The sequence below is a fragment of the Rissa tridactyla genome, chromosome 2 (assembly GCF_028500815.1).
Source record: "Rissa tridactyla isolate bRisTri1 chromosome 2, bRisTri1.patW.cur.20221130, whole genome shotgun sequence".
NCBI classification, from domain to species: domain Eukaryota; kingdom Metazoa; phylum Chordata; class Aves; order Charadriiformes; family Laridae; genus Rissa; species Rissa tridactyla.
The window spans coordinates 45,728,578-45,753,583 of NC_071467.1; the positions used below are offsets into that span (position 1 = coordinate 45,728,578).

The 25,006-nt window shown below is 43.1% G+C and overlaps 1 protein-coding gene across 1 annotated transcript; it reads left to right on the forward strand.

The window, feature by feature from the left end:
• Positions 1-765: 765 nt before the first annotated feature.
• Positions 766-24,359, forward strand: LOC128906119 (inositol 1,4,5-trisphosphate receptor-interacting protein-like 1). Its single transcript, XM_054192983.1, has 5 exons — positions 766-1,092; positions 2,504-5,274; positions 15,831-18,634; positions 18,754-20,039; positions 23,106-24,359. The coding sequence occupies exons 4-5, from the start codon at positions 20,031-20,033 to the stop codon at positions 24,117-24,119; spliced, it is 1,023 nt and encodes a 340-aa protein (XP_054048958.1). The 5' UTR covers positions 766-1,092; positions 2,504-5,274; positions 15,831-18,634; positions 18,754-20,030; the 3' UTR covers positions 24,120-24,359.
• Positions 24,360-25,006: the final 647 nt, after the last annotated feature.

The window sequence follows — 25,006 nt, forward strand, 5'->3', positions numbered from 1 at the left end:
GAAATATTCTTTCCAAATGCTTGCCTTTCTTTGGAACCTGCAATTATCTACAAGTCTTATTAAATGCTTAAAGAACTCATTATCATCCACAAATGAGCCATACAGAGTCTTGACCCACCCTGTGCTTGCAGAAGCGAAGCTCTATTCCATACAGAAGAAACATGTGATCAAATCCTGCATTATCTGTCTCCATCTCAAACAAATTCTGTAAATCCTCAGTAAATAAAGTGTCAAGCTGTAACAAATGATTGAGGCTTCATCTTTGCGTCATTATTGGTTATGTTTTGCTTCTGCTTTTGTAATGCTCCAATTGCATGTATCACCAAAGATAAGTGGGAGCAAAAGAAGCCGGGAGAAGTGCTGGATTAATTTCACATATCTTTGTGTCAGCACAAATGCAGAGACTAGAGTATTTGACCTCAGCAAGACAATCTAGAAATATCTAGAACTGGGTTATGCAACCCTGAAAATGTCACCTCCACTTGGATCATCTCCCTTCTCTTCAGCTAGACTCTCCAGCAGCTTAGCTTCTCCAGATCAGCCAAGAGAGAAGAGCTTATAATTGGCTACAAGCGTTCGTATTCACTCCTTCACCTTGGAGAAAATGAACTGCTGTCAGCAATTTAAGGTGGTTATCAATTCCCTGGGTAGAGTAAAATCCTGCTGCCACTAATCATAGGCTGTCCTCACTTGTTAATGTGACAGCTGCTGCCAACCTGGGAGAGACAACTGCTGCCATATGATATTTGACCAACCTACCCAAAGCCCTTTCAGGGTCACCAGAAACGTATGGACCTGCAGTTTGAGAAATAATTGTTAAAAAGAACAGCTTGTCATTATACGTACGGCTTTCTTATAAGCCGCCTTTGGGAAAAGGTAGTTCTGCGTGTCAGAAAGAGCTTTGGTATTGGAGCTGGGAGACACGCAGAGAGTTTAAAGTTAGGCAAGCTGCCAGAACAAAGTAGTTTTGCTCAGCATTGGCTTCAGCTCTCACACATCTGCTGTATAACTCACCAGCTTGGTACCGTTGGCCCGTGCCTGGGCAGAAATCAAGAGGAATATTTCTAAATACTTCTGGGGATCCGGATACAGGTACGTTTTGCTTTATCAACAGACCCCTATCTCTGTAGTCTTATCTGGGAGATCCAAGGACACCAAACACCTGATGTTAAAGCTTTTTTTATGAATATTGTTGGAGAGATTAATTCTTAAAAACCCATCTATTTTTGTTTCAACTCTTAAATCCTGTAACTTTATAATAAAGTGCTGTTTTCTAATTAGCTATTAAAGAAAGTATTCACAAATAAGAGCAGTCCCAATTCAATTGTTTATATCTTTAAGCATGTTCTTTTATGCACAATTTGCAATATACAGAATTTCAGGCAAATATACACAGGATAGTTGTGCACCAATCAAAACAGCACATAGAGCAGAGTTGGCTAGTCAAAGATAAATTAAAAGCCAACAAGTAAGAACAAATCTCAAGCTCAGACACCCAACTTTATGCATGTAATTACTGTGATTTTGTCTGTATATCACAGATATAGTTTTAGATTTTTTGATTTGTCTGAAAGTGTAGTACTTATAATAAAGACATAAAATATCATCTGAACCAAACAGCATTTCTGAATGTGAAAGCAGTGATTCAGATCCAGTTCATTGACCTCATTAATTTTAATCATAATCCAGTCCAAAATTACATCCTTTTTTATTACACTATAATGACTTCTTTAATTTGCTAGAAGTACAAAAATGAGCAAAAGTTAGATCAGAAAACCTTACTGCAGAACTTCACAATTTTCTTACAAAATAAGATTGCAAAATATTGTTCTAACAGTAATTTGTATCAAAGAGTTATGTTATAGTTTTGAAATTGATTGGAACTTTGATAGTTCTGGAATGGATTGTCTCTGGTAATTTTTAAAGCACTGTTTCCTTTCCCTTGATTCATTTATTAAAGGTTTCTCTACTGTTCAAACTCAAGCACTTAGTATATGTCTAACATTTCATTTGTATCATAGTTAGGTAAGCTTAGAAATTATGAGCTAATGGCGTAATTCGGTCCCATCACCCCTCACTGGAGGCAGAAGGATGCCTGCAAATGCTCAAGCTCAAAAACAGGAGATTGAACTGCTGCAGGTGTCTGCCCGAGGAGCAGGGCTCACAAGGACCACCAGGGTGGCCCTGGCAGCACCTCAGAAGCACAAGAGGGTCTGTGGAGCAGCTGTGTTCCTACCGGGTGAAATCCTCTCCCTGTGGTTTCCCTGATGTACTATTCCAGGTACTAAATGAAATCTGGCTCATCCTGTTCTCTGCACTGGCAGCAGGCTCAGCTTGGAAAGGAGCGTCTCTTGGCTGCCTTATGGCTCCAGATTCCATCTTCTGCAAATTTGCAGCAGTTTGCCAAAGGATCATTAGAATCATTTTTGTCATTTTGGGCTTGTAGGAGGAAAAAGGCACAATTTTAACACCTACCTAAGAAAATCTCACATTTTTTTCACAGAGAGAGATCTGAAAGCAATGATTCAAACCTTAAGAAATCTGTAATGAAGCCTGGAAATGCATCATTAGCACTGGCCTTTTAAACATATACACATTCTTGAGCTACGTGGAAATGTTACGCATAAATATTTGCCTGTCCAGCTGTTTCTTCCATGGATCTGCAGTGCTTCAAGGCAAGCAAGCAGAATTAGGCCATGTCTACAGTGCTCCCATGACCACAATTAGGAGGCTCCAGGCTGCAGCGCCTTGTTTGTGTCTGCAGTTCCCTTAGCTTGCCACAGGTTCTTGCTTTATCGAGGACAAGGTTCTCAAGGACGTGACTACAATCATGCAAGCTCTTGTATCTCCTTCCAAGGACACCTCTTACTCCTGCACAGACTACAGGGCCTGTAGGACCACTGCCTGCCGCCATCTTACAGCATCTGCACTGTACTCGATGCATGACAACAAGCTACAGCTTGTGAGGCTGACAAAGGACAACAGAGGCAGCAAAAAGCTCCAGGTATCTCCAGATCCAAGGACAGTAAAACTCATCATCCTGGATAGCTGCTGGAGGCCATTTGGCTACTGGATCTCCTAGACTGCACTCTTCAAAAGTTGTGCCAGCACCAGCTGAATCTCTGCAGTTTTCTGATGCATTAAAAGCATGGCAGATGCCACCATCAAACTTCGTTTTGCCAAGTCTTAATAATTCTGGGCATGTACCATGAGGCCCTCCTGGTGATTTACATTCATGTGTTGCTAATTTCTGGATGCAAAAGATTACCTTCATGGGCCTGTCTTAGAAACTCCTCAGTGCTGGAGATGCATCCCACCTCTTTCTGTTTTCCTTTTCCCAGTCTAGAAATGTATGGCCACTTCTCCTTGGAAGCTGTTTCTGCCAGACTCCTATAGATCCATGGCACAGCAATCTGGTGTTAGTAAATCTGTTGCGGCTGTGGATGTAATGAAAATCTGCAGGCCATCACCATCTGCTCCTTTCCTGTCTGGTGAAAGCCTACACCATCCTGGACATCTTTACTGTATTCAGGCGCAATAGCACTCTCAGCTGTGCTAGGTAAGATGTGAGGATGACATTTTTCCCTAGCCAGTTGTTGTGGTTTAACCCTAGCCAGCAACTAAACACTCTGTCCCAGCCAAAACCAGGACACCAGTGTTCCCTCGGCAAGCCCAGTGCTTAATACAATCACGTGGGCTGTCGATCCATCATATTCCACAATCACTGAGATCCCACAGGCAATTCATACACGTAAGAGTGAGCCATGTGCACATCTACTGCAGGTTTCAGAACTACTGCACTTCCTTGCAGTAGTTGGTCAGCAATCACTCATCCCAATGAAAGTGGTATCTGTGGTGTGTAGGTGCTCACCCACAAGTCGTATCCTCTTCTGCCAGCTGTATGCAACTCTGTCCTCATGACTCCAGTGTCCATGGGGAGTTCAGCTACATAACTAAATCTGAATGGCAAGTGAGGTACTAGGGGCCTGATATGCCCTTTCTATGAAACGTCCTTTCTATGAAAATGCTGTCACATTCACTGCAATTAAATGAGTCTGTGCAATTAGGATACGGAGCTCTTTTCTGGCCTAAGTGGCTGCGGAAGTACAAATATTTAGCTCATTCTTTTGCAAATCCTCAGCACATGAACAGTTTCATCCTACTTCATTGTGCAGTCTTATCGGAGAGCAGTTTCTAGTTCATCTCTAACTCAGTTGGCCCTTCTCATCAGCAATCTTCAAAAATGTTTCTAATTCACGCGCCGTAGGCACTTTAAGTGGGGAAAGTCCAGCTGGTGAGTTATTCAGATTTTGTGTGGGAGGGCCTCCAGAGTTTTGTCCCCCAGTGGGTGCTTTCAGTCCACCCTCAGGAGCATTTAACAGACTGCGCGACATGGAAAATTAGGCTTTTTCCTCTAGCGTGCTGCAAGGAATAGGGTTGTGTAAATATAAGCAGATGTCTGCCCAGTGGTGTAGACCTCCTCCTGATAATGCTGTGATTCAAATCGAATTAGGTAGAAGTCTTTCAGAGCAGTGGTTGAGAAGCTGTTGCTGTGCAAGGGCCCATCTCATTGTGCCGGGACACAGCCCACAGGGCCGTAACAACTTGCATAAAGATCCTCTGACATGTAGGGAAGGAGTCCCTTTCCTTCCCATTTCTAATACTTAGCTCAGCACTTAACATATCCACTTTGGGCATGCTTTTGCTTTGCAACTTGCACATTTTGCAAGACAGGGAAAAACGCAAAGCACTCAGTACAACAAATTGCTTTCTTAAGGTTTTATTTTCAGATATTTCTCAGGCTTCCATCTGTTGATCTGTATTACCTCCAATTACCTTGATCCTCCATCTGCTGGCCAGACTTTCTGCTCAAACATTCTTCACACTCTCCAACTAATACTTGGAGAATAATTGTAATTCCACATAGACTTTCACCTGAATTTTCAAATAATTTTTTCCTGATCTTTTGCATAGGCAGTAAACCATAGCTCTGGGGAATCTTTCAGGTTTGCTAGCAAAGCTTTCAAATTTGAAGATCACCAAAAGGTTTCATAAGATTTTAATCTAAATCCGAAACCAAAAACCAAGGAGGAAATTGTAGTTTAAAAATTAGCATTACGTATTCTATTATCTTTTTTTTTTTACTTTCAGGTCTGCATACATAAAAAAAGCAGGTGTACTTGTTTCAGCGCAATCTTTTTAATTCCTTGACCAAATCTTCAGCTGTAACAGGCAACAATAACATTTTTTCAAGATTTTAATACAGTTTGACAGGTAAGACTATGAAAGCAGTAGTTCGTTATTTTATATTTATGAACCAAGCTGAGATTCTATAATATCCTGTCCTGACGTGATCTATTGTTGTGCTCTTATTTCCTGCCGCTGTTATCTGACTGCTGCTGGAAATTTTACCCATAGGTGCTGATGCGTTGCCTTTGAATATAATCATGTATTGTTGCCTGTTCTCTCAGTTTGATTTACTTTGGATGATAAATGGACGTCTTGAGGCAGTCATCAGACTTTAATTTGACTGAACAGATCGTATCTGAAAATCACAATTTTCCTAGAGCGCTGTTGAAGAGCAGCCAGTAATTTCACATTTAGCCATACATTGTTGGCTGTTTGTTGGTTCTCTGCGATATGTACTACAATGCTTTTTCTAGTACTTACAGCACTACTCACGTATATTACTATTAAAACTTCATAAGCTACCAGCAACAGGAAAAAAATATATTTACCTACAGAGCATGTGATACTAGGCAAAATACAGAAATGCAACACTATTAACCTCTACACATCAAACAACAGTATGTTTTACATACTATTAAAAATAAAAATTCCTTTATGGGTGCTTTTTTTACCTTTTTTTTTTTTTTCTCAAATCCTCTGGGGAGACTCAAATTTGAGAAGCTTCATACTTTCCTTTGCAAGGCTTTTTAACATAGATGCATATTGGTCTTGTTCTGCTGTTACACTGATGTAAGAGGGATTCACTTCTGATTTATAAGAGTGGAAAGGTTCTCTCTCCTCTCCCCGTTGCTGTCTTTGCTTTCCCTTGCCTTTCTTTCAGCTCATACAGCCCATACCAATTGGGCTGGAGCCCTTCCTCTTGTGTTTCATAGATTCATTGAGTTTAAGGACCAGTAAATAAACTCATCCAAGCTTATGCACAAGAAGCTACAGGATATGGACCTCCGCTGAGTCCAATAACTTGCACCTGGCTGAAAAATATCTTTCAGGAAGCACTTAGTCTCGCTTTGAAGGCAGCAAAAGAGGGAGACTCTGCCACTTCACTTGCCAACGTACCTGCATTTTCCCATACTCTCAGTTTTCCATCTTATAGACAATGTCATCCAAATTTATATCTTTACTTACTTTTGGCTACTGTTAATTGTTAAGCGCATGTAGAGTTCTAGTAAAAGTGATATGCAAGAAAGGAACTGGATCCTAAAATCCATTCTTATTGTAACAATCCCATCGACTACAGCAGCAGCTGATTTTAACAGAATTGACTTTAGGAAAGCAAAGTTTTCTGGCTGAGTTCTGATACAACAGAATAAGCACGGTCAGCTTTCATGAAAAGCTTTCAAAGGGCCAGAATCTCTTTGCTCTTTTCAAAGAAACACCACCAGAGCGCTCTTCCCTCTGCTGTAAGTAAGCCCAGTACCGCCGCAGGCTTCACTCTCTGGGGAACATGGGGCTGCGCCATCCGCTCCTCTGCTGGGACAGGTAGGACTCCAAGGGGACAGGAAGGAGCCCAGGTTGTACGTTTTTTCTCTAACTCTAATGCTCAGCACAGCAAGGCATCTTTTGTGCCATTTGATTTATCTCAGAAAGGATATGTATGAATTGAGACAACTGTTCTCTGTGTGACAGTCCCTCTATACTGCTCAAACTTCGAGTTGGCCTCTATGTGGGAAGTTTAAAACTTGTACCATCCTTATGAAGGTTTTGAGTCCTAAAAACTAGATCCTTTGAAATGTGATCCTGTGCACCTACCTGGTACAGTTTCTGGTACTATGAGTTAAAAAGCAAGACTTTGTTACAGTCCTTGAAGGTCAAAATCCTCTCCTAGGGCTGCTCTGTAGTAGCTGATGCTTCACATGGTTTTTTGTTCAAACATTTATGCACCATTTTTCTGGTAAACCTATTTATTTTTGTTATAGATGCAGGGGAAAATTCTAGCATTTTCTAGCACATTCAAGGGAAAACACATTCTTACAGCAATTTTTTTTTTTGAGTTATTCGGTGTGTACCTCATTCCGAAGAAAGCCTTGGAACACAGTGCCACCTGTCAAAATCCATTAACTTCTAGATGCACTAAATTCATTTAAAACTATATAAAGAATGAAAAAACAATTGTATGACCTGCTGCCACAAGTGTATTGATCTGAAAAGAAAAACATTTGTGGCCATGCCCTGCTTTGAAACAATTATGGGGTGCTGTTAGGAAGTAATTTTCACTACTCGTGCTTACAAGTCAGGAAAGCAAGCTAAAAAGCACGACAATGGTAACAACTAGGTACTGTATATGTCCAGAGTCTCTTTAAGAAAGTAACTTTCAAAGACATATGTGGAAAAAAATACCTGTTGAAAGCATGTTAAAGTACTTTGCAGAGGTCTTGTAATAGCATACATCTTTTGTGTAGTTTGGCCTGTAGTTTATGTTTTCTCAGATTCTTATTGCAATCCCTTCTGCAGTTGCCTTATGTTACATGAGGTGGTTGAAAAGCACATGATGTAATTATGAGAAACTCTGGAAGGTGGACTGACTATCCATCTAAGTGGATATGTCAAAACATTCCTCTGCTAACATATTATATCATATTCATATAAAGCTGCCTCATACATGGTAGGCCAAATCATACATTTTAAATTGCTTATAGCTTCTTGTGGAAAATGCTTTTATTTTGTTTGGAACAAAACCTCAAACACTAGTTCTGTGGTATAAAGGACTGCTGCTGTCACTCACTGATGTTAATTCAGTTGGGGAAAGACTGCACTGGTGAGAAAGTTCCAGAATAACGCTCATTCTTCCAAAAATGTGTTCAAAACAACATCATGTACTTTTCATCTGAAACCTCTCCTGCCTCCCTTCCTGGCATCAAGTGAGGGAGATACAGAGGATCGCTGGAAGAACCAGAGCAAACATGCAGTAGAGCACCTGATAGCGCAGCATGCCAAGTTACATACTGCACTGGTAGAAGTCCACTGATATTCTGAGAAATAGGAAACAACATTAACTTTACTCTAAAAATCTCTGTTCTTCAGAGGTAAACAAAGTTTTACTATCTGCCCAGCCTTCTGTGAATAATCTACACTTAGTACTCTTTAAGAAAAACTTGGCTTGATTTACCATAGAATCATAGAATGTTTTGGGTTGTAAGGGACCTTAAAGACCATCTAGTCCAACTTCCCTGCCATGGGCAGGGACACCTTCCACCAGACCAGGTTACTCAAAGCCCCATCCAACCTGGGCTTTAATACTTCCAGGGATGGGGCATCAACAGTTTCTCTGGGCAACCTGTTCCAGTGCCTCACCACCATCATAGTGAGGAATTTCTTCCTAATATCTAATCTAAATCTACCCTTTTTCAGTTTAAAACTGCTCCCCCTCTTCCTATCGCTACACTCCCTCATTATGAGTCCCTCCCCATCTCTCCTATAAGCCCCCTTTAGGTACTGGAAGGCTGCTGTAAGGTCTCCCCAGAGCCTTCTCTTCTCCAGGCTGAACAGCCCCAACTCTCTCAGCCTGTCCTCATAGCATAGGTGTTCCAGCCCTCTGAGCATCTTCGTGGACCTCTTCTGGACTTGCTCCAATAGGTCCATTTAAACACAGTCTCCAGTGAATATCAAACTAATAATGAGTGCCTTCCATAAGGTATTGTAAATTCTTGCATAAATCACGTGCAGGGAATGCCCCTACCCCATAGAGTGAACATGAGCCAGGCAGCCGGCCTAGCCAGCCTCAAGCCTGGCTTTGCAAGGTGGGCAGGAGGAAAGGTCTTCCCGTGCTCTGGGACAAACTCCGGACTAAATGCCTGTCTCGACAGGAGTGTCAGCCCGAGTACAAGGACAGCTCAGTGCCTATGCGAATACTGATCCAGACCGGCAAAGCCTTCCAGTTCAAACTGCACCACATAGGAGGTGGTACTTATGCAGTCGGGCTGGGGAAGAGCTTTCAACTCCTGTGCTGTTGATGCTCATGTGGAGTGGGAGAGCTCATCTGGTTCCTCCGCAAATACTGACACTCTCTGCACTCCAGACCAGTTCTGCCCATCTCTGTCTCTGCATTACCGTGAGTTAAACCCTGTGGGTATTCTTCAAGTGTGGTAATTTAAGCTGACCTGGGCAATGAAGTCAAGCCCTAAAAGAAGATAATCCTGTTTCTGCTGAACTACATTTAGGAGGAGCACAGCAAGAGGAATAAACTGGTTCATCCTACTTTATATTTACAGCCAAGGTATTCATCTGCCTTGATATGTAATAGCTCGAAAGTAAATTTCCTTCATTGAAATGTAATGCTGGAGCTGTCTCCAAAAGATCTGTGTCAGCAGCTCCTTGTTTCAAGCCTTCGTATTAAGAAACATTATGAATGCTATTTTATGCCTGTACGTTCAAGCCAAGCATTTTATGGTGTTTAAAAATTAATACGAATTGAAAAGCCTTTGATAGTGCAAACTTCAGCATTCTGGATTTCCTTTTTCCCTCCCTTATATGAGCTGCCAAAATATTTGTTAACCAGCTGCAACCTTTAGCCTAGTTTCTCTGGGTACTAAAATAGTCTGTTGTGCTGTAGACTTGTTTCTCTGCTTTTAGTTTGCTGTTCACGTATACTATAGTGTGTAGTAACCAACAGCCTTTTGTGGGGCAAAGGTAACCCATGGAATACGGCAGAAACAGCATGAGGAAAAAGTTGAAAGTTTAACCCTACGTACAAGCAACATCCTCTGACATTTAGGCAAACTTGAGTCCGGATTTCTGAACTGAACACGCATGATCATGAGTCACATCTAGAACATTTTCTATGCAATCTCTTTTTCGTTCCCTATAAACTCTCTGTACTCTGATTTAATGTATAAGAAAGGAATTTCCATGTGTCTTAAGCTAAAATGCTGCAGGACCTCAACACAGGTATGAGAAAATTAATAATTCTGGTTTTGCCTTCAGTAATGCAGCTTGAAACAGTTTAAATCCTCCTGAAAATAGGCAAAACAAGCTAAAATAGTTCTCTTAGTATGCTTTAATAATAATAAACAGGCCAAATGCTAATTCAACTAAAATCCCACTGACCAGGCAAACTGAAAAAAAGACTTCAGGGCATAGTCCTGTAACTGGAACTTGCAATATGCAGCACCTTTTGTCTAAGGCTTTTATAAATATTAAACCCGAGAACATAATAAGTCATTGTAGACTTAACTAAAAGGAGTATTTACCCTCAAACAGACAGTCAAGGTCACAGTCACAATTTCAGAATTCAGGACTGTTCCCTTATTCAACTGCCATGTCCCAAAAGACTGGTAAGAAAAGGAGCCATTGCAGACTGGACAAGATTGCCCAAAGGTAACAATAATAGGCTGCATCAGGCCACAGAATTAATGATCTGCACCATCCTGATTAGCCTGCAGATTGGGAAGGCATAGAGCATCTATGTATTGCAAATTGCTAATTACGGTGTGCCGCATGCAAGGCTCTTTGTCTTGGTGGCTGAAAGCCATATTTTAGGCTTTTTGCTCTATTTTAGGCTTTTTAATCTATTTTTCCCAGAAAAACAAGATGGGATATGTCTCAAAAACACATTGTTTTGAGGATGCGTATGTTCTGTGATTCCTAGCAACACGAAGAGTCCCAAACCTCTGTGGATTTTAATGGCTTAACCAAGTCTGTTGATATTGGATTTAAACCTGAGAAAGAACATGTGTCTATTGTTAATAGCACCAGGAGAGTCCTGTCCTTAACTTATTTTCTATTGTATGGAAACTATTCCATTTCCATTATCCGTATGTGCATGTGTAACTGTTTTAAAAATACAACATTGTAGAAACAAATTTTTCTCTTAATGTACTCTCTCTGTATTTATGTATCCTTACACACACATTCCACCTCAAAACTACATGCTGAAAAGTCACACATACATATATATAACTTAATTATTCATAAATAAAAGTGGCATTTTAAAAATTCACCGTGAGACTGAACTCAGCAAGTTGCCCGGGGAAGCAAAATACTCTGCAGATAGTGAAAAAAACCCAAACCCCACCCTTCTTCCTCAGCCTTATGCCCAGACGTCAAAGAAAAGAAAGATGGATTTCAGGCAACCTTTCTTCAGGAATGTTTTTCTTAGCTATAGAGATGCCAGTCTTCTACATTCATAAAATATAAATGTTTTGAGGGAAAAAACATTCACTCTTTGACTGATAGAAGAATATAATTTGCAAAGTTCTAATGGTTATTTTTAAAACACTAAGGTGGACTGCTGCTGCAGACAGGAGGTATGTTCTGATGTCTGTTATATATCTATCAATACAGAGTTATTTTCAGACTTTTTCAAGAACAGAAGTACAGAATCCATAGTCCAAACATACTACGCAATTAAGTATTGTCTCCAATTTGTTCAATTTCATTAAGAAGCTTTAGAATCCTACTGCAAACCGTTAGTCTTATTTTCATTATTGTCATGTATTCACAATATTAATATATTCATAGAAGTAAAGGAAATACTGTGAGGGTTCTGAAATAAATAAGTGTATATGTGTGTTTCTCACAGTTCTGTTTAGCTCGTTACATGATTTTTGTTTTGTTCAGTTAGTGGGGATGGGGATTCTTTGGCTGAATAATGTGTTCACTGTTGTAACATGGACATAAGCGTAAAAGCTAGAAAATTCATTATTGGGATCAAAATTCTTGACTCAACCACTCAGCAGTGTTTCTTGTTCTTAAAATTATCTTGTATCAGTCTGTAGTTTTATGAATCGTACATGTTATAAAGGATGAACTAAGATTACAGCAGGTATTGAACCTAAATGTGTGTACTTTTGTAATTTTCTAGTTTAGTATAAAGGAAGGGTGAACTCTCTCTAATTTCAATAACATGTGAAAGCTACTGAATTCTTACCCTACTTTGAGGACACTGGGGTCAGTTAGAAATTTAGTGAAAAAAGCAGAAAAGAGAAAATGTCAGCTGAAAGACATTGATATGTGAAATAAATTCTGCTTTTACCTATGTGGGCATATCTACATGGGGAAATCAGTGTGCTAGGGTATGTCATGTTGGGTTCCTCCATACTATATGTTAAGACTGAGATACTTTGCCCCATATGGAATGTCAAGTAGGCTTACATCACACTAAAATACTTCTAGGGGTAACATATGGGGGAGACATTTTGGAGAAGTAAGGGCGTGTGTGAAATTAGAGCGCATTACCTTCCCTGCACTCAGACCCTCACACATCCTGCTCCTGGTGGCCCTGTCCCCCATGAGGCCACTCATGCATTGACTCACCAACCAGTGGCACCTCATATACAAGACCCAGAGCTGTAAAAAGCCCTTACTTCTTTTCAGGCACCAAGGCCAGTAGCCTTACTTCCGTGCAAGGCTCTGCAACTACCAGGCCCCTCTAGGCACCAGATCATCTCCATGTGCAGCCTTGTGCATGCCTCTTCCATGTCACATTGTAGCTGGGCCCTTGCCACATCACCTGGTGGTCCTGCACACGGTGGCCTGACTCCCATTGTGTGACCCAACCTACAAAGCTTCGTAACCGGAAAATAGGGAGAGGTCTTTTAATTAGTCAGCCTTGCCACTCCTCTGTTCAGGCTGTACCTAATGTTCAGTGCATGACTCCTACAAGGGCGTTTCTTATGGAACGGCTCATTCCCTGCCGTGTCTGCATCCTGGCTTGACTCACAGTAACCTCCGTAGTCAGGCAGTTCTTTGGTTCTAAAAAAGGCAGCTCTAGAGGGGTGTTAGTTTTCTCTGACTGCTTTCTGAGCTGGCCCACAAACTAGCAGGCTTAACAGCGGTGTCTTGCTAAAGTGATCCACCACACATAGCTCACAAAGTCCTGGTCTGAGGCCAGGGCAGAGTGAGTACAGAGTACACGTGTGTATATGTCATGTAGACATAGTTAAAAGCACCCACAGGGAAAGGTGGTGGGGAGTTAGACGTAGTTAAAAGCACCCACAGGGAAAGGTGGTGGGGAGTCACTAGCAAGATTTAAATTAACAGTTTAGCTTTCTGTTCAGTAATTTGTATAGATGGGTAACTCATTACCTGAGTTTTAATTACTGAATAGACACACAGACTACAATTGGGAAAAGAGTGTGGCCCATATCACAGTCTCCCTATGTAGAGCACTCTCCTGAGAGCGTTCTGCTCTTTCATAACACATGCTTGCTGCAAAGGGAACGGGGCTTACACTGCGGCAAGAGATAAACTCTCTAATGGTGAGATCATGGAGTAATGGAGTAGACTGCTTGGGGAGCTATAGTGTCTCCCTCGCTGGGATTTGTTTTTAGCAGGACATAAAACAGCGTCTGTCAGGGATGATTTATATATAGCTTATCCTGCCTTGGAGCAGGGGCTAGACTAACTGACCTTCTCGGATCCCTTCCAGACCTGTTTTCTGTGATTCCCCATGCTAAGATGCTTCTGTAGATGTGAAGTATGCTTTTACATATTGTATTTCCTTTGCATTCTAAGGGCAAAACCTTTAACTCTTATAATTTATCTTTTTCATGAAACCAATTCCATTTCATTAAGTGTAATGACAATTTAATGCACATTTCTTCATCCTATATATATAGTATTCTTATTCATCTGTAACTCTGCAGTACTGGAACATAGTCACCCTTCACTTTTCATTTAACAGAGATGATTGTTCACGTGTTGTTAGTTAAAGTTGGAAATGAAAGCCAAGCAGAAACGTAAGAAAAAGCTGTGGCACAGACAAATGGGAAAAAAGCAATCCATGAGATGTTTTCTGTGATGGCTGGACGACGCACTGCCATGTGATGGAGTGCACCATCTTCACCAATGGGGAAAGACGACCCTGGTTTTCTTGTCCACAACCATGTAGGACTGAACCCAGTGATTCAGTGGGTCATCTTAAATTGTTTGTCCCAACTGCACAGTGAGATAGGCAAAGGCAGATTATTTCAAGCTAGTAATTTCTAATGTTGACAAAAATACCTTGAAAGCAAAAATAAATTCTGAATCAATACATAGTGCCATAGGCAACACCTCCAGTTCATTACTTGTCTCTCAATCTTACCATCTTCAAAGATGGTCAGGGTTTTTTTGATGGTAATTAGCAGTTTCCGTTGGCTGTTTAATAATCCCGTCTCAGGTTTTCTCTGTTGTTTACAACTTAGCTTATGTTAGACATTTATTACATTCTCTTTTATTTTATGCAGTTCACTCTCAGAACACCTTATGCAAATAAAACCAGTAAGAATCAGATTTCTCATGCTCTTCAGGTGCTGTTTTGTAAACAGGATATCCTGGTAGATTCTTGTGTGCCATTGAAATAGTTCTAACTTGTTGACAAATTAATTGACTACACTATAATAGAGTGCTTTGTGCTCAAAATCTCTTGTCACTGCCATGCACATAGATTATCTTTGTATACTTTCTATTAAAAGACAGAACCAAGTAAGCTGTCCTTCACCATAAGCCAGTCCCAACTGTTTTCTTTTAAAGCGTGCAGATGTTATGTGAGCTATTTATAGAACAGCAATGCTAGGAATATTATGTTAAGAGTAACTGTGACCCATCAACATTAACTATTTATTAAATATCTAATGTTGATCTGCATATTATTTAGGTTATAATAGGTGTATATGCATGTGCGTATGTCTGCTTAGAATTCAGGAAAGTCTTGTATCGTCATTTTCTTCTTGAAAATACAGGAAAGGGGGCATAGGAAAATACAGGAAAGTTGCACTAATTGGTGTGTAATGACTCAGCACTAGCTGAGTTATTACAGGCCATACAGAAATACTTCAGTCCATACAGAGATACTATTGCTTTACTTTTTTTCCCGATGATCTCATCTGACTGGAATGAGACCTTTTTATTATGGGCTAAACATTTTCCAGTGCTTGAAATACAGGGGAGCTGCTGAGGTTGGGAACAATATTCCCTTACCTCCTTTCTCCCACTGTATACCAAAGAAAATTAGAGCCAGGGTATGTTTATTAGTGCTTGTTCTTGGTCCTTCTCCTGCCTAAGTTTCTATCAGGTCCTTTGTTCCAGCGCTCTGAGGCTCGTAACACTGGACGTCAAGTGGGAGAAAAGAGAGAGCCTATTTCACATGCATGACCCATTAAGGAGGGCATGTCATTTAAGGTCAGCTGGCACCTGCAAATAGAGCTATAGCGAGATCACAGACTGCACTTATAAATAAAATAGAACAGGGTCTGTTTTCTGGGAAGGGGCAAGGAGTATTTTATAACCATATGGATATACTGTCTTCTTTCCAGATCAGATTGCCTGTGGATAGAAACCCTGGTCTGTGCCAGCCCCAAAACCACACCCAGGAATTGCGTGTGAGAGACTAGTTGCCCTGGACTGAAACACGCCAGGAAGCATGCTAACAATTAAATTAAGTTTTTTATTTAATTCAACAACATGCTAAAATTATGTGACAATTCCTGAGCTGGTTTGCTTGTCCTGTGTCATTAACTTGAGTAACTGCAGACGCAGTTTCTGTGTAAGACACAAATGCCAGAAGGGACACAAAATTTTGTGTTGACAGCATGTAAAGAAGGGACTATATCCCTCAACCATAGTAACAGCAGCAACCCTGTTGCTACCATTTTCCCTCACAGGACATGCTCTCTCCGGATCCATGTCAACACCATGGTACATCTAAGGGAAAGAACCAAGCCTAACAGGATTTACAGGGATACAGGAACTTCAAATCAACAGCATAAAAAAAGTCCCACAAACTTTTTCAATCTGCAAGATCCACTATGATGGATGAATCTCTCCATTTCCTTGTCCTTGTACAAACACAAAGGAAGACACAGGCACGGTCCAAGGACCTAACAATTTACAATCAGGCAATTTACTTAAAAGTTGCTGTGAATGAGTGTCTAATCTTCAGGCAGGTACCACAGTTCTTTTTCTCAACTGGACATTGTCCAGAGTGTATGGTATCTGAATTTCAACAGATACTTTCTGCTTTCTTTCATGATATTTTAATGAAATGAAATATTGCTGAACTAGTAATGTAAGGACTCTTGGATAATAAGCCAATTAATAAAGATTTGTAATTCATTTACTAGTTTAAAATAGGAAATCAGTATGTTTCATTAACAGATGAATGAATAATTTCATATTGTCTTTGTATATCTACTTAACAGGTAAAGGCTTTGATCTCCTAATGCACCCATGTGGAGAATCTGAGGCTGTGGGTTTTATAAAAGGCAAGTTGCTGGCCTCTGAAGTACACATATTTTAAAATCTAATGCCATATAAAAGCTTTCCTACATGGCACAGTTCTTCCCCTTGTTGTCCCCACTGTGTCCCACCCAGAATTTTACCAAACGCTGCCATCTCCCTTTTTGGACAGAGGCAACATAGCAGAATGCCTCCATGGTGGTAGGGCCATCACCAGCAGAAACATGCCAGTAAACCTTGCTGGCCCCAAGGATGTTCTGCACTGCCATCAACAGCCATTGTAAGGTCACTTGGCAATATTTCAGAGTTTGCTCTCCATATTTATACCCATTAGTATAAATAATAATAAATCATCATCATCATCATCATCATCCATGCAATCTGCATTGTACTGTGGGTTTTGATCTTATGGTCCTTTCTCATGAGAAATTGCAGCTAAAATTTGCCAAGAGTTTGCATTTGTTATTATTTACTTACTGCCAGTAATGTTAAGATTTCCTATACTTCAACATTTAACAAAAAAAAAACCTAAATGGTTTTCCCCTCTCATTTAATCACTTTGGCTCTCCAAAGTGTTTTTCCCTTTCAATTTCTATTAGACTTTTTGATAAAACCAAAATAATTGGGGTAAAAAAATAATTTAAGCAATGGAATAATTTTTGCCATTTCAGTATGAGACTTCTACTGTACTCATCAGTTTTGAAATTAGGGTTATTAGCCTCTAAAGCATACATATTCAGCACAACATGTGACAATGCAGTTGTACTCTTCTTATTAGCATTAATGAAATGCTCATCACCAACTCCCTTATCTTCAAGCTGCATACCTTATGCTTTTGTGTGCTTTTGTGTTTTTATTTCATTTCCCCATAGTCACAATACAGGTAATAAACACCAGCAGAGCTTTGGGAATTGGCTGGTTTACCTGCTCTGTTCTGAAAGGGCAGAGATTCCTCGCTGGGGTTGCATGGAGAAAATCCAGTCAGGAACAGAAGGGACAGAAAAAAAATCCCAGGTCCCTGGGTATATGGGGCAGTTATTTGTCCCTTATGCTCTTTCAAAAAAAACCAAACAACAATCTAAATCACCTTGAAAAGATTAAGGGTGACAAAGAGCAGTTGTTCTTTTTATGATAAACCAGCCTCAATGTAAAAAAAAGGTATGATAAGAGTGAGCCTTGGGAGCAGAAAAGCACCATGATACAGATATTAAGCTTGATGGCAGATGTAAGCAACAGTGAACCATCCTAGAGTGATTCTCTTTGCATGTATCACTTACGTGATACTCATATGCTGTATTAGCTTGCAATTGTTCTGATATTTTAAAGATAGTTTGAGTTTTGATTATATTTAGGTTTTGAGCTTCTTTTTTTTCTTTTAAATCGAAAATGCAATAACAAGCAAAGACAGAAGCTAGTACCGACCCCTGCATGCTGAAATAGTACAGCTTTTCATAGTGCTGACTTGTGCAATATGAGACTGAAATTAAGAAATAACAAACAGAACTGTTTGAATGTTTATTTTTACAGCACAGCTGTCTATTGCAAAATGTTGTTTGGTCAAAAAACAAAATGCTCATTTTGAGTATGTTTCTGGAGGGAAATTATTAGACTTATTCAAACTCAAAACACAGTATTTGGTATTGATTTCTCTCTACAGTTCCATCTGAGATCTTAAATTCCATGCCATAGATGGCAATTCGAAGTTAGTGTCATTACAGCAGGCATTACCGGAATTAAGCATTTGGACGTAACTAGGGAGAAGAAAGCATTTTAGCCTGATCATTTTGATGTTTCCAAATCAAAATTCTCTGGAAAATTTATCTCCTGAGAGAAATGTAAAGTTTTATTGTTTAGGATGAAAACATTACAGAATGTCAGAATTTTCCACAGGGTAAAATTTGGATTTCCAGCCAGGTTGGCAGCCACTCGCTGTCCTCTAGAGCACAAGTACTCTGGAGCCCTCACCCTTCAGCAAGAATTCTCGAGAGACAAGCAGCACTCTCATTAGCTAACACTGCTACAACACTGTTTTAATTACAGATTTTAATAGAAGAAGAGACCGTACACCACCGCAACAGTGAAGCTTGCTTGGAAATACATATGCAGAGTCAAAACTTTTTAGGTTATGAGAAGAAAGATTAAAGATAGTAGAAAAAAGCAGAAACCATTTCTTCCACTTATCGCATAGAACAGTTAAACTGTTTATGCCACATGCATTTCTATAAACAAGGTAAAATCCCATCCTGGGTATTTATGGCCAAGCTCTCTTTGAACTCATCTGACATTTGCCAAGGCGTAAAATCTTTTCCCTTATTTCAATTCAATATCTGTATTGATTCTGTATTACAGGCAATTCATCCTTTTTACAATGCTGCTCAACTTGCAAACAAGCTAAAAATTGTTCCAAATCAGAAAATATCATCCAAGTTTGGGAAGAAACAAACAGAAGATTGATTTAACGGCACAGAACGACCTATTGACTCCCGCTTCCACCTCTGAATCCAAAGGACAACCTTCCATTTCCTCAGCTTTTGGTTCTCTTTCTGATATTCAAGTGAAGGAAATGAAACGTTGCCTGGTCTCTACTTAAATAATATCTGGGCCTCCAAGATAGGAAATGGATTTTCATGCTTTTCTGGTTACCTAAGATGTGCTGATAACCTTAGACTAGTTCCATTTACGTGCCAATAGGGTGCATTTAGCACAAGTTAGCAGTTGTTTCCTGGTGAGAGTATCTTACATAAAATGGCATTTCCAGTTCTTAGCTCCTGAAACATGAGATAATAATAAATGTAAATAGTCCACACACGCGCATTCCTCAACTATCATAGAAGTAAAATAAAAACAAGCAGTGTTGCGGGTTATGATGGCTCCCTGAAGATCTATATGCTATTATACTTAAGAATGTCAAGGTTCAGGGTCTCTAGTTTCTCTGAGCGCTGCTGCAGTTTCCCTGAGTGTGTAGCATTGGACAAGAGAACGCATCACCACTTCAGCTGGAGTTCTGCAGCTCCCTCGCTGTGGTTTGAACCTCAGAGCACGCTGCACCAAGCAGGACCCTTCAGTCAGCCTGATGGGATTTGAAATCTTCTAGCTTTCCTCTGGAAAGCAGCGGCATTTTGAAACAAAGTATGATTTAATGTCAGGAGAAAGAAGGAAGTGCTGCAAAAGCAAAGGATTTTGGAATACCGCAAGGAAGTATACATGCACCTTTCTTTTAACTAAGGCTTAGAAGGTCGTCCTTTATCTCATTCAGTACCAGCTCCAGGGATGAAAATGAGGTTATTGGTCTGCACACAGTCAGTCTTGTTCTTACCCTCCTACTCTTCACAAGCTGCCGTGCTTGCTTATCCCAATTCTCTTTCTTTTCCTGTACCTCTAGAAAAATCTGTGGTTTATTGAATTGTCCCCAAACCAGTATGTTTTCTTAAATATCCTTCCAGGCAAATCTTCTTGATTAGAGGCGCACAGATCTATGTTACACTCTTAAAAAAAAAATACAGGCATATTTTTTTCCCCCTGTACTCAGCAATGTTGAGGCCACACCTTGAATATTGTTTTCAGTTTCCAGGGACCCTCACTACAAGAAAGACATTGAGGTTCTGGAGCTTGGCCGAAGAAGGGCAATGATGCTGGTAAGAGGTCCCTGAGGTCTTACTGAGGAGCGTCTGAGGGAACTGGGGTTGTTCAGCCTGGAGAAAAGGAGGTTCAGGGGAGACCTTATCGCTCTCTACAGCTACCTGAAAGGAGGTTGTAGCCAGCTGGGGGTTGGTCTCTTCTCCCAAATAACAAGTGATAGAACAAGAGGAAATGGCCTCAAATTGCGAGAGGGAAGGTTTAGATTGGATATTAGGAGAAATTTCTTCACCAAAAGTGTTGTCAAGCATTGGAACAGGCTGCCCAGGGAAGTGGTTGAGTCACCGTCCCTGGAGGTATTTAAAAGACATGTAGGCATGATGCTTAGGGACGTGGTTTAGTGGTGGACTTAGCAGTGTTAGGTTAACGGTTGGACTCGATCTTAAAGATCCTTTCCAACCTAAATGATTCTATGATTCTAAATGTTCATACTGCTACTGCTATGTTTTGGGGCCAGTTTGTTTATGTACCTTAGGCTGTGCAAAGATGATATGTAAGCACTTAAAAGTACAAAGCAGTGATTTAATGGCCAATGCACACAGAAGCTGGCTAGTATTTCACAGGCTGCTAGGCTAGGCATTAGTGTATTCTCCACCCCAATAAGATATTCAAAGAGACTTTGCTGGTAAGGAGAGGTCCAGTCATGAGGGGAAGAGGTCACCTCCACAGCTCCCTGGAAGAGAGCTGCTGACTTCTGCTGAGTTGCCGACTTCTGCTGAGCTGCCATCATCCACCATTTCCATCGATACCAACACACCAATGGCACTTGACAGCTGGAAAAATCCTTATCACCCTCTTCTTCCCTTTAAGATTTTACGCCCTACCAGGCCAATATTTTTCTTCTTGAATTGTTGAGCTCCTCATGATGCATGTCTCAAGACTTGACAGACTTTGTCACAAATTTGTCTCAACTTAGCAACTTTCTCAGACACCTTAGCCAAGGTTGTGCTTCCAGGATGTATCAGAGATGGACTGTGAATGCTTGAAATATCAACAGCTGAAGCTCTCACCCCATTTTGTTGCAGAGGGTGCTACAGACAGAGGAGGTTGTAGCAAGGAGAATCACCATCACAATACAAATCTAGATATACCTGTCTTCATCTCTACCTCTAGGAATAGTAAAAGTTGACTACTACTGATGCAAAACAAGGCACTACCCATACTTTTGAACTACTTTTGTTGTCATATCAACCAGGATCCTCTTTGATACTCGTGTTATGATTGATGTATCAACCTCAAATCAGCCTCCACAGCCATTAGTTAACTCATAAGCCATAAAATTGTATGTTTTGATTAAAAAATGATAGCCATCATCATTTGGCTAATGGCAGAGTCTTCTAATTACATTCTTGCAATAAAATAATGATGAGCAATTTACTGCTTTTGAATACACACAGCAATAGAATCATAGAACCATAGAATTATCATCTAAAAGATCATCTAGTTCCAACCCCCCTGCCATGGGCAGGGACATCTCCCACTAGATCAGGTTGCTCAGAGCCCCATCCAGCCTGGCCTTAAAAACTTCCAGGGATGGGGCTTCCACCACCTCTCTGGGCAACCTGTTCCAGTGTCTCACCACCCTCATGGTGAAGATCTTCTTCCTAACATCCAGTCTGAATCGACCCATCTCTAGTTTTAATCCATTCCCTCTAGTCCTACCATTACCTGACATCCTAAAAAGTCCCTCACCAGCTTTCTTTTAGTCCGCCTTAAGATACTGGTAGGCCACTATAAGGTCTCCTCAGAGCCTTCTTTTCTCCAGACTGAACAACCCCACCTCTCTCAGTCTGTCCTCATAGGAGAGGTGCTCCAGCCCTCTCATCATCCTCGTGGCCCTTCTCTGGACACATTCCAGCACGTCCATATCTCTCTTGTAGTAGGGGCTCCAGAACTGGACAGAGTACTCCAGGTGGGGTCTCACCAGAGTGGAGTCGAGGGGGAGAATCACCTCCCTTGACCTGCTGGCCACGCTTCTCCTGATGCAGCCCAGGATACGATTGGCTTTCTGGGATTTAAGTGCACACTGATGGCTCATGTTGAGCCTCTCGTCTACCAGCACCCCCAAGTCCTTTTCTTCAGGGCTGCTCTCAAGCCAGTCACTGCCCAGCCTATATGGGTGCTTGGGATTGCCCCAACCCAGATGGAGGACCTTGCACTTGGTCTTCATGAGGTTGGCATGGGCCCACCTTTCCAGCCTGTCAAGGTCCCTCTGGCTGGCATCCCTTCCCTCCAGCGTATGAACCACCCCACACAGCTTGGTGTCATCGGCAAACTTGCTGAGGGTGCACTCTATGCCACTGTCCATGTCACTGACGAAGAAGTTAAACAAGACCGGTCCCAGTACTGATCCTTGAGGGACTCCACTTGTCACTGGCCTCCACTTGGACATGGACCCATTGACAGCCACGCTTTGGGTGTGGCCGTCAAGCCAGTTGTTTATCCACTGAATTGTCGACCCATCAAACCCATATTTTATCAGCTTGGAGACCAGGATGTCATGAGGGACAGTGTCAAAGGCTTTGCGCAGGTCCAGAGCAGAGCCCCACGCAAGCTCCTGTGAAGAAAGTGACCTCTTAACCAGTACCCCAGGGCAGCGGGGAGTCGCTGAGCCAGGGGGGTCCCGAGGGCGGGGCCGGTTGCCGGCCGTGCCTCTGATGCGCTGCGTTGCCTGGGACACCACAGGGGACGGGTGACAATAGGGGCAGCTATAAAGGGCGCCAGCGGGCAGCGCTGCCCCAGTACGGCACGGGAGAGCGGTGAGTGGGCTGGCGGGGGGAGGCTGGGCTGGACCAGGGCCGGGGCAGAAACGCCGGACCCCGGGGCGGGGGGGTGGGTTCTCACCCAGCATCGAGGGCCCGGCCACTGCCGGCAGCGCCTTGGGCCAGGCATGGTGCCACCGGTGGGGCTGGGTGCAGGCCTTGCTGCCTCCCCGCTGCCTCGCCCAGACTCCTACCTGCCCCCAGCTCCCTGCGGCTCCCGTCCCCGCTCCCCCCACCGCCCTCTCCCTCCCTCCCTCCCTCCCTCCCGGCCCCACTGAACCCCTTCTCTCCCTCCTCCTGCAGGCCATGGCTGCCACAATGTCGTTGTCGCTTGCCCTGCTTGTGCAAAGGGTCGTCCAGCGCTGGCTGGTTGCTGGTGAGCAGCTGGACGAGGCCACGCGAGAGCGCGAGCAGCAGCGTGAGGAGCACCTGAGCCAGCGCATGACTCGGGTGCTGCGGGAGCTGGAGCTGGGCGCCCTTGCCTGGGGAGCCCGGCTCTTTGCTGCCTTGCAGCAGTGGCAGTTCTGGGCCACTGCTGCACTCCTGGTCCTGCTCTTTGGGCTCTGCTGCTGGCTGAGGAGATGGAGCCACCAGCCAGGCAGCAGCAGCAAGGAGGGCACTTCCAGAGACACGGCTGACAAGGAGGAGAAGACGGAAGACAGACCCAGTGTTGCCCTGGATGCGCACACCATTTCGGCCAAGCGCCTCCTGGACCTGTCAGAATCCTTCACGATGGTGGAGGAACTGGTGGATGAACTTCTCCGTGTCTGCCAAAAACTCTCCAGGAACAGCTTCATGCCACGACTGATGCCAGTCATCGGGGTGGGCAGCACCTTGCGAGGTTGGAGTCCCTGTGAGCAGGATGCTGTCTACCGCCTGCTCGTGCCCCTGAAGCCTCCCCGTGGGCACGCCTTCCACTTGGAGATGGCCACCGCCACCGAGGAGACGCCGGCAAGGAAGTCCAGCCTCCGCGTAGAGCTGCAGTGCACCTGCATGAGGGAGCCGCTGGTGGAGGACATGCTCTGCTTCCTCCACCACCCCCAGGAGGAGCTGAGGCAAAAACAGGGTCCCAGCCCCCTGCGCACCCTCTGCACCGGCCCCTACCTAGACATGGAGAGAACCGCACGCTGGCTCCAGATAGTGGTGAAACACGCCTGGGCGCTTATGGCGCCGTCCACAAACTGCCGTCTAGCGGTGCTGCCCGCCAGGCACTCCTGCAAGCTCCAGCTGACACTCGCTTCCCACAGTACCGTCCTCATTGAGATGACGTTTGGAGTGAAGCAAGGCGACTCGTACGCCTTCCTGAGCTGGGAGTAAGCAGAGACCACCGTTACCGGCAGCAGGTCGTGGCCAGAGAGCTGTGCTGTGGCCGAGGCACAGTTCTTCAGGCACGGGGTCAGCTCCCGGGGAAGCTGCTGCTGCAGAAATGAGTCCATGTCCCTGGGGAGCTTTGCCCTGTGCTAAGACGGCAATAAATCACTTGTTTAACACAGAGACACTGCGTCCGTGAGTGTCCGGGCATCACTTTGGGGGGGAATGCAGGCATAGGGTGCTGACAGCTCAGCTGCCACAGAGCCAGGGAGCATTTTGCTCATGGCTTTGGACGGCCATAGGCTTCGCTGGGTAATAAGCTGGCTGGCTGGATGGATGGGCCCAAGGAGGTGTGGTGAATGGAGTTACATCCAGTTGGTGGCCGGTCACAAACGGTGCTCCCCAGGGCTCTCCCCTGGGGCCTCTTCTCTTTTTAATATCTTTATCAACAATGCAGACGAGGGGATCGAGTGCACCTTCAGTAAGTTTGCAGATGACACCAAGCTGGGCGTCCGTGCTGATGTGCCTGAGGGTAGGAAGGCTCTGCAGAGGGATCTGGACAGGCTGGGGCGCTGGGCCGAGGCCAACGGTGTGAGGTTCCACAAGGCCAAGTGCCAGATCCTGCACTTGGGTCACAACAACCCCATGCAGTGCCGTAGGCTTGGGGAAGAGTGTCTGGAAAGATGTCTGGCGCACAAGGACCGGGGGGTGTTGGTCAAGAGCCAGCTGAAGATGAGCCAGCAGTGTGCCCAGGTGGCCAAGAAGGCCAAGAGCATCCTGGCTTGTCTTGGAAATAGTGTGGCCAGCAGGACTAGGGAAGTGGTTATACTTCATGTAGTCAGCGCTGGTGAGACCCCACCTCGGGCACTGTGTCCACTTTTGGGCCCCTCACT